Source organism: Carcharodon carcharias, chromosome 7, assembly GCF_017639515.1.
Source record: "Carcharodon carcharias isolate sCarCar2 chromosome 7, sCarCar2.pri, whole genome shotgun sequence".
Classification (NCBI taxonomy): domain Eukaryota; kingdom Metazoa; phylum Chordata; class Chondrichthyes; order Lamniformes; family Lamnidae; genus Carcharodon; species Carcharodon carcharias.
In genome coordinates this window covers 32,513,489-32,532,833 of record NC_054473.1, presented here as the reverse complement: position 1 = coordinate 32,532,833, position 19,345 = coordinate 32,513,489, and the positions used below count along the sequence as shown (strand labels likewise).

Here is a 19,345-nt window from a genome sequence, read left to right as displayed (position 1 = left end):
AGTCTGGTCACCGTTGTTTTGTAGGCAAAAGAACCTGTCATTTTCACACAACTATACTACGACTTTCCTTGCTTCTAACATGAAAATGCTTTTTATTCGGGACTGGTGTATACTATGGCAAGTCTTTCCAATAATCATACCTCAAAAGTTTTAGCTCCTTATTAACTCTTTAACTTTGTTCCAAGATAACGTAAGAGAAATAAGATTCCATAATAAATGATTCTGCATCACTGTATCTGTTGCCTTGACCTCTTTTCATCTGCATGTTTCATAAGTACTAGTTAGATTTTTAATTATTTTCTTTATAGCCCTTAGTATTTACAGCTGCTCCATTTTTCTGGTTTTGACATTCTAAACGAAAACCAATCTTGTGTATACTTTTGCTCTTCTGTTCTGCCATTCGAGGTACAATTAAAATCATGCTAATAAGCTGGATTACTGCAGGATTTTATGCAATGCACATCAAAGAGCATTTTTCATTGGTCTTTGAAATTTGACAGAATCTCCTGCCAAGGAGTATATTTTTTTCCCTTCCTTTCATTAGGTTCCACCTGAAGACAGCCTCAGAGCCCGAGCCAAGGTAATGTTTCCAACACAGTTTTCTTTTCTAGCCTGCCAACAAGGACCATCTGTGTTATTACTTCTCCCATTAGCTTGACGTAAAAGGATATTTTGCATTTCTAATTGAAATTGTGGTCCATTTCCTTTTAAAGAAAAGCTGACTATTTTGAAAATATATACAATTTCTTCGGCTACCTTTTGACTTTTATTAAACTTCTGCTGTAACAAATTGGGGGGCAGGATATTAAAGTCAGCGACTTGTAAAATGACGCGGGATGATGTCGGGTGGAACTCCCAACGTCACCCTACGTCATTTAGAGTTTCAGGTCGGCAGGGGCGCAGCCGAATCAGCTGTGCACCCGCCAACCTGTCAACAGCCAATTGAGGCCATTTAAAAAGTAATTGAACTTGTTAAAGAACCTGCCTGTCCAACCTTAAGGTTGGCGGGCAGGCCGGGAGCCCTAGCAGGCTTCAGAAAAAGCGTGAAACCTCATCCATGGGCGGGATGAGGTTTGATGTAGGTTTTTAAAAATTTAATAAAAGTTTAATTAAAAATGATGGACACGTCCCAACTCATGTGACAGTGTCACATGAGGGGACATGTCAGGGAAATTTTATTTTTCTATATTAAATATTTTTGAATTGGCGCCGATCTCCCTGAGGCAGCACTTAGCCTCGGGGGATGAGTGCGCTCTTTTGTGCACACGGGTGAAAGAGCACACTCTCAGCTTAGGGAATGCCCCCACCAACTGCACAGGTGGATTCTGCCCGGGGTAATTTTTCATCTTCACTGCATAGGTGAAATTCTAGCCTAGAGGATTGCCTGCACCTTCTAACACCCATTCGATGGAATTAATGTAAATAGAATTAGAGCCAGATTTTTGCTGATTCTTCACAACTCCATGGATCCTTAAAAATGGCTGGTGGGACCTGAATGGGGTAGTCCTGCCCCTTTCTGAGAGATCCCATTTTTGCTGCTGGGGAAAGATGGCGGAGTGTGATTCACACAGAACTTAGTGCTGAGTTCAAATAGACCCTATCTGGCTGTTGCAAGGGCTTTAAGCAGCAATGTGGGACTCGCAATTTTATGGAGTAGATGTAAACATTCCTGAAGGGTGGGATTAGGTCCATTTAACTGTTTTTTTAAAACTCCTGCTCTTTAAACTGTAAAAAAGAACTGGACGCTGTGATTGATCAACAGCACTGTGGGTGTACCTACACCACATGGACTGCAGCGATTCAAGAAGGCATCTCACCATCACCTTCTCAAGGGCAACTAGGAATGGGCAATAAATGCTGGCCCAGCCAGCAAAGCCCACATCCTGTGAACAAGTTAAAAAAAACTTTCTGCTGGATGCTTCAATTGACAGGCCAGCTGGTGTGGCATCTGTTTAACTAGTTTCAATAGAATTCTTTGTTGACATTTTCTTAAGGGTTATTCATTATTAATGCTTGGCAGAGTTTAATAAACTACAATTATCCCAGCTGGGGTTCTGAATTTACAGTTTGATTGACGGCTTAAAGAAACTAGTAAAGGGCTATGGGTATGAACAGAAATAAGGGATTAACCACTTGAGGAGTTTTATAAGTGTTGAGGCTTTCATGAAAGGGAGGCTATGTTCACTGCAAAATATCTATGGTGTCAATTGTATTAGATTTTGAGAAGTTTATTTTATTTTATCGCCACATGGCTGCTGAGGTCTGCCCATGGTATATACTGGGTGAGTGGCTATGAAGTTGCATGGGGGTTGTGACAGGTGGGCAAGGGGCAAGATTTGGCATTGAGTTGAAATGGGGACATGAGGGGCCATAGGAGTGTGGGGCCATGAGTTGTCATTCAGTTGGCAAAGTGGGTAGGTGGGGCTATGGGGGATGGGTACAGGTTGAGGGAAAGGGGCCTAAAATCTTCTAACCACTGGTTTGATGTGCCAGAGAACAGAGGTGGTCTTTCTAACCAGTCCACTCAGCATGCGCCCTGCCCCATGACCAGCTACGCTCTGCTTCTGAGGTTGGTGGGCCCAACTCCATCCTGCACCTGGCCCCCCACCCCCCCCCCACCCCACCCCCCCCCCCCCCCCATCCCCCCCAAAGTGTGAAAATTTCATGATTTGGTGTACTTTTTACCAAGACAGGTGCAGCAAATCATCAAATTTTCTGATTTGGGCTACCCGGCTCGGTAGCCAAAGTCCGGCCTTTAGTTCTTGGCGTATATGTAAATGAAGCCAATTTTCCCAACAGCAACGTTCCATTTCAGACAGACTTGCTTCAGTTTGCCAGCAGTGGATAAAGATTTGCTCTTAAACAGAAAACCACATCGGGGTTGAGCTTTCTCTAGGTTTAAAAACAATTTTGAAATTGGCTCTGCTCACAAAACTGGCCACACCCCCAGATCAAATTAATGAATGCACCCATTTCCACCAGTCACCCCCATTTCCACCAGTCACCCCCATTTCCACCAGTCACACCCATTTCCACCAGTCACCCCCATTTCCACCAGCTGCAGCCCATTTCCACCAGTCACCCCCATTTCCACCAGTCACCCCCCTTTCCACCAGTCACACCCATTTCCACCAGTCACCCCCATTTCCACCAGCTGCAGCCCATTTCCACCAGTCACACCCGTTTCCACCAGTCACCCCCATTTCCACCAGTCACACCCATTTCCACCAGCTGCAGCCCATTTCCACCAGTCACCCCCATTTCCACCAGTCACCCCCATTTCCACCAGTCACACCCATTTCCACCAGTCACACCCATTTCCACCAGTCACCCCCATTTCCACCAGTCACACCCATTTCCACCAGTCACCCCCATTTCCACCAGTCACACCCATTTCCACCAGTCACCCCCATTTCCACCAGTCACACCCATTTCCACCAGTCACCCCCATTTCCACCAGTCACACCCATTTCCACTAGTCGCAGCCCATTTCCACCAGTCACCCCCATTTCCACCAGTCACCCCCATTTCCACCAGTCGCAGCCCATTTCCACCAGTCACACCCATTTCCACCAGTCACACCCATTTCCACCAGTCGCAGCCCATTTCCACCAGTCACACCCATTTCCACCAGTCACCCCCATTTCCACCAGTCACAGCCCATTTCCACCAGTCACACCCATTTCCACCAGTCACACCCATTTCCACCAGTCACCCCCATTTCCACCAGTCGCAGCCCATTTCCACCAGTCACCCCCATTTCCACCAGTCACAGCCCATTTCCACCAGTCACACCCATTTCCACCAGTCACACCCATTTCCACCAGTCACCCCCATTTCCACCAGCCGCAGCACATTTCCACCAGTCACCCCCATTTCCACCAGTCGCAGCCCAGTTCCACCAGTCACCCCCATTTCCACCAGTCGCAGCCCATTTCCACCAGTCACACCCATTTCCACCAGCTGCAGCCCTTTTCCATCAGTCACCCACATTTCCACCAGTCACCCCCATTCCCACCAGTCGCATCCATTTCCACCAGCTGCAGCCCATCAAAGCAACTCATCAAATTAAACTGCCCATTTTCAGGCACTTGTTTTAAAAAACGCTAAAACATTAATACAATTTATCTAATAAGCAACTGATTAGTTTTCACAAACGAAACTAGTTAATGGTTGCGTATAGTCTTTATTAGTTATTCAATCCCAGGCTATTCATGATTAAGAAGTTTTAGTTTGTAATAAATCCAATTTCAGTTGCATTACTAAAATTACAGCAGGGCTGAATCTTCCAATCGGCGTGCGGGGGTGAGCCCGATACGCTGATGCGTAAAATGACATGCGATTACTTCATCGCTGGAGTTGGCTGCGTGCCCGCTGAAATCTCAAGGCTATTAAGAAAGTAATTAAAGTATTTAAGAACCCTGCCCGTCCCACCTTAAGGTTAGCGGGCAGGCTTAAAGCCCAAGCGGCCTTTGCGTTTTTCAGGAAGCCTCATCCACGGGCGGGATGAGGTTTCCTGAAGCTTTTATAAAACCATTAAATAAACTTTCCCAACTTCACAAACATGTCCCAAATTGACGGGACACGTTTAAATACATTTTTACTTCATTTGTTAACATGTGTTATTATCTATTCAATCTCCCTGAGGCAGCTGCGTGCGTCAGGGAGATTGCTGCGCTCTTTCGGCGTGTGTTATGCTGGGCGGGCCTTAATTAGGTTGCCCATGTAAAATGGCGGCGCGCAGTCAATCACAGGCGGCGATTGGCTCTGCGTCCGCCCCCACCCAGCCCATCTGATATAGGAAAAATCCAGGCCCAGGTCACCACTCATAAATACATCAAGGAATATATCTTAATGGAAAGGGGAAAAATAAACAACTAGAGTTTGAAATGCTATCCGGTTGTTCTGGTTCATGGAAAAAAATGAGTTTGAGCAGAAACTTGCACCATAACATTACTGTGGCTAAGTACCATAATTTTGAGTGCCATTTGAGCTCAGAGGCTGGATCTTCGGCTCAGCGTGTGGGGGCGGGGCCAGCTCGCCAACGCATAAAATGACGTGGGGTGACGTCGGGCATGTGTCCCAATGTCATCACGCATCATTTACATTTTCAATTCGGCGGGTGTGCTTTTTTTTTTACAGCAGGATCCCTGCCCGTGAGTCATCCTAAAGCTTGGCTTCCATTTGGAGCAGGCCTCAACCCCAAGCAAGAGGGAAGCACTCCTGCTCCTCAAGCAGTGCTGTAAAGGCACTTCCTTCCCTCCCGAAGCTATTCTTTCATTCGCTGTGTCTCTGAAGGCCTGGTAAACTCTGTGGTACATCCACTGAAACCCTTCTAAACTCATTTTCAAATCTGCTCCCCTGCCTGCAAAAGACGTTTCCTGCATTCACACATTAGTGAGGCACTGGTGTAGATTTCTAAGAAATATCGGCTCAGCATGGTCCTGTGTCACCTGATCTCAGTGCACTAAACTCTGGAGTTTGGAAGCAATTTTCTTCACCTTTTAAAGTAATCATTCTTATTGAAACCTGGACTATTATAATCTAAATGCTGTCACTCTCTGTGCATGCAAACTTTTTCAGGCACTGACCCATAGGCCTTTAGAAGAACTGAAAGCTGGAATGTCCTTCACGATGAACATATCCCTCCTAATGGGCATATCCCTGTTCTCCATAATACTGGGAGGGGACATGAAGCAGTAGAGGCAAAAGCCTCTAACTGTGAGGCACCATGGTAAAAGACAGCAGCTCATTCGGTATTAGCCCTATTGGTGGTGTGCATTCATGTTTGTTTTATGTTGGTTTTTATGCTCTGAGGGAGACAAATGAGCAACTCTACATCAAATTTTGGCAACATTGGGCAGGATTTTACCCCCGTCGGGGATGAAGTTGAAGGGCGGGCACGTACAGGCACGCTTCCGATCAGCACCCCCGATCGGGGGCACTGCGCCATTTTACGTGGGCAGGCCAACTAAGGCTGTGCGCTCCCTGTGTGGGCGGGGGGGGGGGGGGGGAGGGGGGGAATACCAAAATCAAGAGTGCGCTCTTTCACGCAAGCGCACGAAAGAGCGCACTCATCTCCCTGAGGCTAAGTGCAGCCTCGGGGAGATCAGCTGTTCTGTGACAGAAATTAAAATTAGAAAAACAAAATTCCGGGCAGGTCCATTAATTAGTTAAATGACTCTGTCAATAGCCTCAATTGGCCATTGACAGGTTGGCGGGCACACAGCTGATTTTGTTGAACCCCCGCCTACCTGAAAATTTACATGGGGCGCGGTGACGTCGGGAGTTCCACCGGACATCACCGCGCGTCATTTTGCGGGTCGGCCAGCAGGGCCCGTCCACCCCCGCACCCCCCCCCCCACCCCCCAAACCCCCACTCGCCGACGGGAAAATCCTGCCCATTACATGTAAAAGCAGAGGAAAATTTCAGCGTAATTTTGGTGAAAATAGGATGAGGAAATCCTGGCCATTTGTGTTTCAGTTTGGAAGCCTGTCTCTTTTAAAACTGTGCCGCCATTTTACGTGGGTGGGCCAATTAAGGCCCGCCCAGCATGACGCGCATCCAGAAACACTGAGTGCTCCCTGTGCAGGCACCGGGCTACCTCAGGGAGATTAGCTTGATTTTTGAAAATTTTAATAAAGAAAAGAAAAAAAAATTCAGACATGTCCCCTCATGTGAACAGTGTCAAATGAGCTGGGACATGTCAATGAACTTTAAAAACATTTTTTACTAAACTTTTAAAACCTTCATCCCGCCCGTGGATGAGGTTCCATGATAAATGCGAAGGCCGCCTGGGCTCTTCACCTGCCCCCCACCAACCTTAAAGTTGGACGGGCAGCTCCATTAAGTATTTCAATTACTGTTCAAATGGCCTTAATAGGCCTTTGACAGTTTGGCGGGTGTGCAGCCGACTCAGGTGTGCACCCGCCCAACTCAAGACCTGAATGACGCATGGTGATGTTGGGACGCATGCCCGACATCACCGCGCATCATTTTACACCCCACCCCCGCTCGTCGACCCAAAGATTCTGGCCTGTGTGTTTGTTACAGTCGTAGGAATTGAGGGTCACCTTTCCGTTTTTTCCTTTCACTGTGAGTGCTTCTGTATTCAAGGGCTCACACACCGACCACCAGCTCATTAGCAACACAATAGGGATAAAATTCCAAATTCATTGGGGGGGAGCAAAGATTAGCAATCTGCTTTACACATTAGCGGATTTTACATCCCACTGATTTTCTAAATATTCTACTGCGGAGGCCCTAGAATTTTATTTGCTGGGAATTGTCTACAAAAGAAAGATTAGTCAGCAAAAACACATTATAGAGGACCAGATACTGTGGTGCCAGTAATGGCAGCATGTTCAGCATTCATCACTGCTGTATATTGTAGAGACATTGCAACAGGGGGATTTTACAGAGGCATCGAGGGGCTTGCCTGCCAGCTGGAGTGCTGGGAAGAAAGCCTCCTCTGGGAAAGCCCGCTGGTATTAAGTGCCTCTCAATTGGGCACTTGCGAGCCTTCCCCAGGATGAAGGACACCAGGGTTGGAAATCCCGCACACCTTGGACTGCCAGTCAATCAGAGGCCGGCAGTCCTTTTGTTCACCAGCTTCACCAGGGAGGCAGTGGGCTGCTACAGCAACTACAGCCACCGGAGGCCCAGGTTCGAGGGGTGATCTAGTTCAGAGATAAGTCATGGCGGCAGAGGTTTCGCAAGGTGGGGGTCATGAGGAAAGGGGTGGGGGGGGGGGTGCATTGGGGAGGGGCGGGAGGTCGGCAGCAAGGGCAGAAGGGATGGCTTTCAGCTGGGCCCCCTGCTTTCCGATGCTAGGTCACTCGATCAGGCACTGAGTGCCCTTGAATGAGGGAACAGCCCACCCACCCTGGGAGACCACAAGCAGCCCACACAGGTCATGTTCTGCGAGAGGTGACAGGGTCATTGCAGCAGTGGTAGGAGGATGCCCATAAGTGATCATTAATTTCTGACTTGAGGGCCTCAATTGGTGGCTGGGCAGCAAGACCTGCCGTGGGCCTTTCCACCCCGGACTTGATTTCGACAGAGATGTGAAGGTGGCAGGGTATGAGCACGCCACCCTCCCGCTGATTAAATGCCCTCTCCACCTCCAAACACGCCATAACTAATTGCCACCAGTTTACAAACTAAATACACTTGAACATTTTGGACCTGTGTTTCCAGGCATGTTGGGCCTCTTCTGCATTTGTGAATAGTTAATATGTAGACCCACACCAGAAAGAATCTTTCAAAAGCCAAAATGGATTGACTTTTTAAACATGAAATCTTCTACAAGTGTGATCAATATTGTTAAAAAGCAAAATCTATGATTTTTCTTGCAGGATTTATCAGATTTTTTTAAGTCTTGTTTTTAAAATGATTTCTCTGGTAAAAGCTAAGTTCAATTTTCCAAGTTTTGAAAAAATATTTACATTTTTAATTTTGTAAAATTAATCACGACTACTAAATTTGTGGTCCAATGCCTTTTTACTGCACTGGTCTACGCTTCAGGGTTGTTGAGGTGCAGTTGACCATAAGCTACCCCCACAGCTGCCTGCACTGCATAGAGGTGCTGGGCCTTGCTGCAGCTGACACTGGGAGGGAATCCTTCCTCAAGGCAAGCTATCCCTCGCCCTGGGGATCATGGTAAGTTCCTGCATGACATGTCGACGTGAGTAGGGTGCGCCCCTGACCACGTGATCAGGCCCAAAGGCCAGAATTGTATGCCCCACGGGGTGGGCGGGCACTTGCCTGACCCGAATGGGCATAAAATCGCACGAGATGACGTCAAGCGAGAGTCCCGACGTCATCGCGGACTCGCGCAACACTTCGCTCGGCGCGTGCACGCAAAAGTCAGAAGAATGCCCGCCGACAATTCAGCGGGAAACTTATAAGCTCAGTAGCAGCCCAGTTGCAAGCGATTTTTCGTGGCCCACCCAATCTTACGGTTGACGGATGGGCCAATCGGTCAGGCGGTCTTTACAGTTTGGATGAAGCCTCATCCAAGGGCGGGATGAAACCTCCGTTAGGATTTAAAGTAAAAAGAAACATCTGGGGACTGTTTTTTTTTAATGAGGTCTGCTTTCAGGTGTTTGGTTGTGCTGCACGGACATTTTTGCAGCATTTTTGTGCTTTCTTTAATTATTTGGAGGTCTGCAACTCCCTGCAGCAGCTGTCTCCCTTCAGTGAGCTCAATGGAAGCGCTCACCAGCACCCACGGTAACGTTGGCACATGCTCTCTTCCCGCCGCTCCCCCCCCACCCCCCCCGCCCCCTCACCATCGGTGCTGAGCCTTTCTCTGGAAGCATTTCCCACTGGCTGCCTGTTAATTGACCAGCCAGCCGGAAATCGCGGTCGGAGGCTGATCGCAGCCGGGGGATGGTTTCCCATCTGCTCCCGGGCCCACTGATCGCGTGTGCCCGTTGGGCGCAAAATTCAGGCCAATGTCTTTTGTGAACGTGCAGAACAGCCTTGTATGATACATCAGTAGCTCTGCAGAATGGTAAAACTAACATTCTGCAGCAACGTATGGAGAATTCGCAAATGAATGCATTAATGAGTGGGTGACGACTCCACAAAAATCTATAACAGAGTCCTCAAGGCTAGGTCCAAATTGCAGGCATCATTCCTCTCAATGATGCACTGCCTGTGGATATTGATTGCTACTGCTCAAACCTTTGATGCCTTGAATTCAGGATTAGGTAGGCAACACTATGCAGAATTCACACCGTGCATCAACCTCAGGAAACAGGATCAAGGATACCTGTGTCACAGCTTTATAAATAGGGATTGCGAACTATCTGCTTAAAAAGAAACTGAATAAGGAAAACAAAAATGCAACCATTTAGAATTTGATATGGCTTAATCCTTAATACAAATATTCTGTCATTTTTAAATTTTGCAAATAAAGACAAATGTTCATTTAATTATACTTTTCATTAATAACTCATTAATAATTTATTTTCACTAAGCTACTTCTGAAGTGCCTACATTTCTGACTACCAATTTCATACAGCACGTTATAAGAGTACAAATCTATGCACATTGAAACATGACCATATTTGTGCCAACTATAACAAATGAACTGTTGCACTATATTCAACAGACTCACAGGCCTCTGAGTGTAAATTACTGCATAACAATGAAAGTCTTTTCTGCTCCTATCCAACTCTTTGTAAAAACAAGCCAATCAGTCTGAATGCCAATCACCACATGTAGTATTCTTTACCCCAGCAACTGTGTATCAGAGAATATGCATCAGCTTTCACAGACTAAACAATTATGTTATTGCAAATTATCAAAACTAATTCAAATAAACTACCACAATCACTGAATGTGTGAACAAAAATCATAACAGGATTGACTTTTATATAGAGCACACATCGAGGAGGAGAGCAGGGCAAGTGGACAGCCCGGAAGGTGGCCCCAGTGAGAGATTGTAACCAATTTCGTGGTCGAGCCTCATGAATATAATCTGCAAACTGTCACTGTTCAACAACTACTAATGGTTTACCCACCAATCAGGAATTGTGGGGGCTTGTGGGGGGTGGGGGGTGTTGGGCGAGTGTGGAGGAGGGGCTGTTGGTGGTACTGAGACAGGGAGGGCCACACAGGAAATGCAGCGGCTGCTCCACAGAGCTGAGCCAGCAGTCAAATCTTAAAAGAGGAATGAGGAAATCCCAAGGGTTTGGGTGCCATTGTATGGGTAGCAGCCGGTGGGGTTTTGAGAATGCATGGTGCTTCAATCTTAAGAGTTCTTATTTTGGGTGTTTGGCTGCAGCCTCCAGGAGTCCCTCTAAGTACCACAGTTTAGGCAACTATATAACCAGTACTAGGCACAGTATGCACAAACATGACAATTATGCAATGAGCTTTAACCAGCAGCAGATATTGAGGCCTGCTTGAAAGTAGAGTTGGCCAGTGGGTGGGAAGTTTAAAAAAAAACAATTTAATTTGCCTGTTTTTTCAGTGTTGATAGGGCAGCAGACAGACAAAAAGCTTCATGTTGCTCAGGTAAATTGTCAATGAGTCAGGTCTGCAATAAAACATTTCTTGTGTTTGTAATTAAGCGCTTGTAGTGTCACTCTGCAATTAAGGCTTTATTCAGATACCAGGGGCTGAATTTTCGCTTTGGCCACAGGAAACAGGAGCTGGGACTGTTTCCCGATCCCAAACATGCCCCTGGGGTGGGGGGGAAATAGTCATTCACTGGGATTTTGACCAGGGCATCCCCTTGGTTGGCATGGTGTTGGGAAAACCATATCTTCATGAACTGGATTTTTCTTTTTAAATTTGGAAGGACGTTGCATTATTTGGGCCTTTGGATGCTGACCTAGTGTTTTCTTAAAATGGTCATAAGTTCACCTTGGAACTATCAACAAGCGTGTCTTTTCCAAGAAATCACCTGATCAGCATGGTACATGAGGTCGGGAGGGGGTTGGAAGCTGTGTGCTTGTTTACATTGTAATTACTTTAATTGACGAAAAGGACTGGTTTAAAGGCAAAACACTAGTGAGTTACTGGAAATCACATGACAGGGATGAGCTTTAATTTTGAACTTGTGCTTTTGAGTTCAGTTGGGACTGAACTGAGAAAGTAAAAAGACTGCCCAGCTCGCCTTCCTGCCTTGCCTAAAATAAAGTTGTTGGCAGTATCCAACTAAGAATCCTCAGCTCAGTGAAACTTGTCTGTTTTTTGGAAACCTGAGAGGCTGAGAAGAGGGATTGACCCGGCTATATTCTCCGTCATGGCAAAGCTCCGTTGGTGAGAAACTCCAGACATCTACTCGGACCAGTGGCCCGTCTTCACACAAGGGAACTGAAGATCGACAGCGCCAAGACCCTGCGAACTTTATCCTTTATTTTTATAACGCCTATCCTGTAGAGCTCATCTCTGTAGAGAGACTCTGTTCATCGTTTGTTCATTTCTCTGTGTGCGTGTGCGTGTGTGTATTGGGGTATTTTAGGGATAGAAAGTTATACTTCTAGAGTACAATCGTGTGTTAACCAGTTCTTGCAACTTGTTTTTTTTTTAAGTTTTGTTTATAATAAATCAATCATTGAGTTTATTGAAAGAAGCCTCTTTAAAGTCTCTTTTATTCTGGGTCCAACAGCAGCAGAGATAAATAATTGGTCATTTTGGAGAGTGAATTAAACCTTTAAACTAATGAGGCTAGTTAAACTGCACTCCTCTCATTATGGTCGTAACAATGGAAACAAGTTCCCTGTCCAATTAAGGGTGGCAGGCTGACTGTCCAAGCTGGAGGTCCAATCAGAGGCTTTCCACACCACAAATATGGGGTCGGGGGGTGGGGACATAGAGTGATCCATCTACAAGTGTGGCATGTTAGGGGCAGGGAGGGCCTGTGGGCTTGCCTGGAATGCTGGGACCCCAGCCTGATGCTGAGTGCCCTCCTCCGGGCAGTCGAAAGGACCAGCATCACATGAAGAAACTGGAGGCTGACTAGAAAATCTTAGACGATCTCCACCACCTCTCCATAACAAGGCTCGTAAGGAGTCAAACTGGTTGCCTGCCTCATAGAAGCAGGTGACCTTGCCAAGTCCTGAACCCCCCTTCCCTAAAATGGCTGGTGCCGCCATGTCCAACTTTGGTGGGGCCCAAAACATCTGCCCAAACCTACTTATATAACCTGTATGTTTTTCTGTTATCACAGACTCATAAAAGCTTAGAGCACGGGCGGAAGCCATTCAACCTGTCATCCTTGTGCTGGCTCTTAGAAAGAGCTGTCATGTTCAGTTCCGTATCCCCACTTTTTGTCCACACCCTCATCTCCTGGTAGCTTTCCAACTCCCTGGTATAATGATTTGAGATACCAGTCTCCAGTACCTTTGCAGGCGGCATGTTCCTGATCCCAGCAACTTTCTATCTTGGTTCAAAGTTGGTGTTATCAAGTTTCTTCAGGTTCAACTTACGTATTGGTTAAAAAGTTCACAATGTCAAACCTCAACAAATATTAATACAATCAATAAGCTCGGAGACCTGGATGGAATAGACAATGGTTGCTGCAAAGTTTGTGATGGTGTTTGGGGAGGTTTTCCAGTTGAGCACCGACTGGATATGTCAGCAATGCAACAGTCGGAATTCCAGAAGCACTTTGAGGTTTGGCAGCCTCATTAACATTTTCTCGGAAAGCTGCAGGTGTCAAACAGGTGGTCACCAGCCTGCTTAGGAGGAAAACCGGCTGGCTATTGAATCCAGGCATCTGGTAGAATAAGACCCATTATAGACAGGACTGGCTTCTGTGGGGGTTGTGGGGGATGGGGGAACAGGGTGTTTGGTTTTGGAAGAACTGGTTAATGTGGTTTGAGAGCAGCAAGTGAGCAGCTCTTTGTGCACATCAACACCCAGTAATTCTTTCGGGAGAGGCCTCCAGTGGTCATTATGGAATCGCTAGTCAGGCTTCAGAACGTTCTGGGCGTGCATGCAGAATCACAGAATTTTAACGGCACAGAAGGAGGCCATTCAGCCCATCATGTCTGTACCAGCTCTCCAAATGAGCATTATGACCTAGTGCCATTGCCCTGCCTTTTCCCCATAGCCCTGCACATTGTTTCTATTCAATAATCACCGGCCTCCACCACACTTCCAGGCAGTACATTCCAGGCCCAAGCCACTTATTGTGAGAAAAAGCTTTTTCTCCCATCACATTTTCTTCTTTTGCAAATCACTTTAAATCTGTGCCCTTTCATTCTTGATCCTTTTACAAGTAGAAATAGCTTCTCCCTATCTATTCTGTCCAGCCCCCTCATGATTTTGAACATCTCTATCAAATCTCCTCTTAGCCTTCTTCTTTCCAAGGAGAACAGTCCCAACCTCACCAATCTATCCTCATAGCTGAAGTTTCTCATCCCTGGAACCATTCTTGTAAACCTCTTCTGCACTCTCTCCAATGTGTTCACGTTCTTCCTATAATGTGGCACCCAGACCTGTACACAATATTCCAGCTGAGGCCTAACAAGTGCCTTATATAAATTTAGGAAAATCTCCTTGCTCTTGTACTCTATGCCCCTATTAATAAAGCCCAGGATACTATATGTTTCATTAACTGCTCTCTCCACCTGTCCTGCTACCTTCAACAATCTTTGTACATATGCACCCAAGTCTTCCTTCTCCTGCGCCCCCTTCAAAATTTCATCCATTTCATCTCATTTTCACTGCACATTATTCGCCCATTTCACCTTAAAAGTTGCAAACACAGTCTTAGGGCCAGATTTTGGCTACCGAGTGGCTAGCTTGGATCAGAAAATTTCCCAAAGCTCTGAACTTGCCTCGGTAAAAAGTATCCCAAAACACCCAATTTTCACTCCAGTTGTGGAGATGCTGGATGCGGTATTGAGTCCAACCCGTGACCCTGGAAGAAGAGTGTGGGTGGCCATGTTGGTGAGCAAGTGCAGAGGCAGGCTGGGTAGAAAGTCTACTTTGGTTTTCTGGGAACTTTGACCCAGTTGTTTTAGTTGTTAGACATACTAGCCCTCACCCCTTGCATCTCCTCATGCAGCCACCCACCCTTCCGGTTCCCTCATACCTTCCATGCCAACTCAATGCCAAGCCACCCAACCCCCTTGGTCCCTCATACCCTCCATGCCAACTTCATAGCCACTCACCCAATATCCACCATGGGCAGACTTCAGAAGCCGTGTGGAGTTGAAAAAAAGAGATAAACCCCTAACAATCTAATAAGTTCTCACTCCTACATACTTGATAGTGAAAAACCTACCATTCATAAAGCCTATTCAAAGTTTGTAAATTTTTTCAAGTGGATAATCTGTTGTAGAAAACAAACTTCTATTCAGACCCTACATCAAAGATAGACTAAAAGACTCTTTAAACTGCCAATCAAACTGTGAACTCAGAACCCTGTGCTGAGATAATTGTGGCTTTTGAAACTCAGCCAAGCATTCACAATGACATGATCATAGCCCTTGGGGAAGTGTCAACAAAGAGCTCTATTGCAACTGCTGGAATAGATGCCTTTTCCCTCTAACCCACCTGTCAATCAAATCAGTCCAGTTGATTTTTTTTTTACCTCTCATTGACAGCTGCAGTCTGTTTTTTAAGTTTAAAGAGTGGAGTATTTAAAAAAAAACTTCAAATCATGATAGTTATCCACCCTTCAATCCACCTATTCCATCAGTTTGTGACTCTCACACTGTGGGCTAAGGCCTTTGTAATGGCCAAAATAGGGTCTGTTTAAACTCAGCACCAAGTTGAAGGAACCCTGCAGAGTTCCGGCTTTCCTCCTGTGTGAATCATGCCCTGCTCCCTTTCCCTACTGGCAAAAAAATATCGGTTAGAAATGAGAGTGGGAGTTCTGCATCCTGGTCCACCCACCACTTTTAAAGGTCCGAAGAGTCTTCCCAGCTCAGTGAAAAACAAGCCCTTAGAATAGGATTAGGACTCTGCATATTTTTGGGTCCTATTTAATGGCATGTCTGACAGTTGATTCAGACTGGCAAATGGACGCAATTTCCCCAATGGATTTTCAACTAACAGTTGCCCACTTTTTCAGGTGAGGAACAGACAGCTGGCAGTCAAACATCTCCTCAAAGTCTTTTACAGCCATGATGTATCTCTCTATGATGGGCAGACATTTAATATTTTATGGTGATACTGTGCTGATCTTGTTTCCTATAGGAGAAATCCAATTGCAAAGCCATACTGCACCTTGGTCAGGAACAAGAGCCTTCTCCGGCAGTGGCTTTGGTTTCAGCCATCTTCTTACTGGAAGGTGAGTAATATCTTCCACTCCCTCACAACAGCTTAAAAATGCTTGACTGCATGGATGGCCTAGGCTTGGCTTTTCTTCACATATTCCATGCTGGCTCCGAAATGTAATTCCTAATACACAGCAGTCGCAGCATTTCTGTAAGGAGAATTAAGCAAAAGCAGATAAAATGAATCATCACACTGCTCAACTGAGATAAACTTTCAGTCAATTTTAATTTCTGACAGCCGGCCTTAAAATGGACGCCCTGTATTCCCATCCAAAACAGGCAGGATATGGTGACTGGATGTCCCGGTTTGGCCCTGTGTCCCAACAACTTGCTCAAAAACCCCAATTTGCAGCTTTTCCTTCCTTACATGAACCAAATCAGATTTCTGTCAGCACTTCACCTTTTTGCACAGCCTCAGCGTCTCTTCTCTTCACATCCTATCCCCTCCCCTTTACCTCACTCTCCATTTACTGTTGGCAAACCCAAAAAGACCCACCTCGGCTGCACCCTGTGAATCAGAATGTAACCCACCCACTGACCATCAAGTGGCTGGTATGGGCTGCTCCCGCAGATACAGACATCCTTCTCCCCAGCATCCAGAGCCTCAGCCAGGGGCAATTTCTTTTCACAAAATGGATTGGTTCTCAATGGGACAGCTTTTCGCTTTCCCTGGTTGGTTCGCCTCTCAGTGCCCTGATTGGCTATTCCGTCAGAATGCTCCAATTGTATCAGGCGTTCCCTAGGGGAGGCCGGGGGGGGGGGGGGGGGGGGGGGGGGGGGGCAGCGGGGAGAGCCAGAGGCCAGCGGGGAGAGCCAGAGGCCAGCGGGGAGAGCCTGGAGGCCAGCGGGGAGAGCTGGAGGCCAGCAGGGGAAAGCCGGAGGCCCTCGGGGAGAGCCAGAGGCCAGTGGTGGAGAGCCGGAGGCCCTCGGGGAGAGCTGGAGGCCAGCGGTGGAAAGCTGGGGGCCCTCGGGGAGAGCCGGAGGCCAGCGGTGGAGAGCTGCTGGAGGCCAGCGGGGAGAGCCGGAGGAGAGTGGGGGTAGCTGGAGAAGAGTGGGACAGTGGGGGAGCCAGAAGAGAGTGGTTGGGGAGGGCTGGAGGAGTGGGACAGAGTGGGGGAATTGCTGAAGGAGAGTGGGGAGTTCCAGAGGTGAGTGGGAGAGAGCCAGAAGAGGGCGGGAGAGAGTGGGGGAAAGAGAGTGGGGGAGTGTGGGAGAGTGCCAGAGGAGAGGAGGAGGGAGCCAGAGGAGAGTCGGGCGGGCTAGAGATGGGGTGGGGCCAGAGGAGAGCATGGGAGAGCCAGAGAAGAGCAGGGGGAGCTAGAGGAGAGCAGGGGAGAGTTGAAGGAGAGGGGGAGAGGGCTGAAGGAGAGCCAGAGGAGAGCAAACATAGCCGGAGAAGACTGGGGGAGAACAGAGGACAGCAGAAGACCAGCAGGTGAGGCACTAATTTATTGGAGTCATTTGGCTGGACACATTCCAAGAGATGTCATCATATGGACCTCTACTTCAGCTGTCCCTCCCTAGACTCCCACCATTAGTCACTCAACATGTCAATCATCCTGCAGCCCTGCCATCCCAAGGCTTTTCAATGTGTCCCAGTTTTGACTTTTGAAAATCTGGTCACCCTAAGGCAGGAGGCTTTTCAAATACGCAAATCAGATCTTAATCCTGTTGTACGACCTCATTTATAACATGCAAGATGAAATGGGTAAATTAAGTATGGTGTATGCAGGTCCCAGCTGTTCAGAGGCCTATTTGCCTCTACTGAGATTCCCCAGGCCCTAGGCAATTTTTAAACGCAGAAAGTTAGCATGCAGGTGCAGCAAGAAATTAGGAAGGCAAATGGCATGTTGGCCTTAATTTATTGCAAGGGGATTTGAGCCTTGCTGTAACTGTACAGGGTTTTGGTGAGAACACATCTGGAATAGTGTGTTCAGTTTTGGTCTCCACATTTAAGGAAGGATATACTTGCATTGGAGGGGTACAGAGAAGGTTCACCAAACTTATCACTAGGATGAGGGGAGCTGTCCTATGAGAGGCTGAGTAAATTGGGCTTATATTCTCTGGAGTGGGAAGCGGTCTCATTGATACCTACAAAACTCTGAAGGGGCTCGATAGATTGGATTCTGAGAGATTGTTTTCATTGGCCAGGGAATCAAAACATGGGGCACAGTCTCAGGATATGGGGTCGATCATTTAGGTCTGAGATGAGGAGAAATTACTTCACTCAAAGGGTGATGAATCAATGGAATCCTCTACCCCAGAAGGGTGTGGATGCTCCATCGTTGAGTACACTTAAGGCTGGGATAGACAGATTTTTGGTCTGTCAAGGAATTAAAGGATATGGGAAAAAGGTGTTGAAGCCCAAGATCAGCCATGGTCGTATTGAATGGTGGAGCGGGCTTGATGGGCCATACGATCTGCTCCTGATATTATTTCATATGTTCTTGTGGTCTCACCCTCCTGGAGAGATCTAAGCCCATGTGTGGTGCCTTTTAACACCTGTCTTTTGTCTCATCCAATTTCTAGGCTTATGCTTAGCAGGTGAGTTTGTTTGAACTTCACTGTTAATTGTGAAGTAGCTGTGAACCATTTCTGCCAGTTTCTTTTATAAGGGGGTGTACCGAGAAATGTCGCATTTCCTGGATAAGTCAAGATTTATTTTTGTTGAAGCATTTAGTATAGATCTGCAGCTATGACAAACAACTTTCAGGCAATTATAAAGTCAAACGGTTGCTAGAACAGTGTTACAGGTGCACTGTATTTGCCTGTAAAGCCCCAATTTTAATTCAGGGTGCCAGTGTGGGGGCCAAGACAGGTGACCGATCATCTGGCCCAATGGGAAATCAGAGCACAACTTCACCATTTAAAATAGGCCCCCACTCCTCTGATGCAGGGGGCTTTTCCATGCCTGATTTCAGACAAGTTAATATAGGGACGGGAATGCAGCAAGAAACTTCCTGCCTGCACCATTCCCTCCAGGTGGAGCAGAGTGTTAAAAATCAGATTTTAAATGTTCAATAAAATCAATGAATGTCTTAAGGCAAGTATTAGATTGTTTTTGAAGCAAGATGTTTTATCATAGAAGATACCTCCTGATGTCTCCTTACCATGTATTTGGCTGTTAGAAGCTCTGCTTTATCCAAATTCTGACCATATTCTAATGAGACCAAAATTTAAGTAATAAACCTCTATATTAAAGTAGCAAGCATACCTTAATTTACAAGTTGATTCAAAATGATTCTGGGTGCTTATCAATGTAAGATCTCTAGTATAACTCAGGAATCAGATCAGTGATCAGACTGATGGTCAATTGTCTCTTTAATCCCAGCCTTACTTGCCACATCATTTATCCTTGTGGCCTTTCTGAGCAAGATGGCCAATGCAGTATTAATTTGTGCTGAATTATGATTCGCATTATCTGCTGATTTGGAGACAGGTGGCAGAAAGAAAGGTGTTTCATTTCACCAGTCTGGGCTGGAATCAATGTCAGATCTCAGAACTTAAAAATAGTGCCCTTATTCACTGCAGCACAAGTTTTCTTTTTAAATTGAAACTACATATCAATGGGTGTTCTAAGGAGTCGCATACTGAT

General features: G+C 46.5%; 1 protein-coding gene across 2 annotated transcripts in view; it reads right to left on the bottom strand.

Moving 5' to 3' along the window:
• fbln2 (fibulin 2) overlaps positions 1–19,345 on the bottom strand; it is a 201,235-nt gene that overhangs the window by 65,275 nt on the left and 116,615 nt on the right. For both annotated transcript variants that reach the window (XM_041191987.1, XM_041191986.1), the window contains one exon: positions 15,701–15,899. In XM_041191987.1, the coding sequence (XP_041047921.1) occupies positions 15,701–15,899 (199 nt within the window). The remainder of the gene's footprint in view (positions 1–15,700; positions 15,900–19,345) is intronic.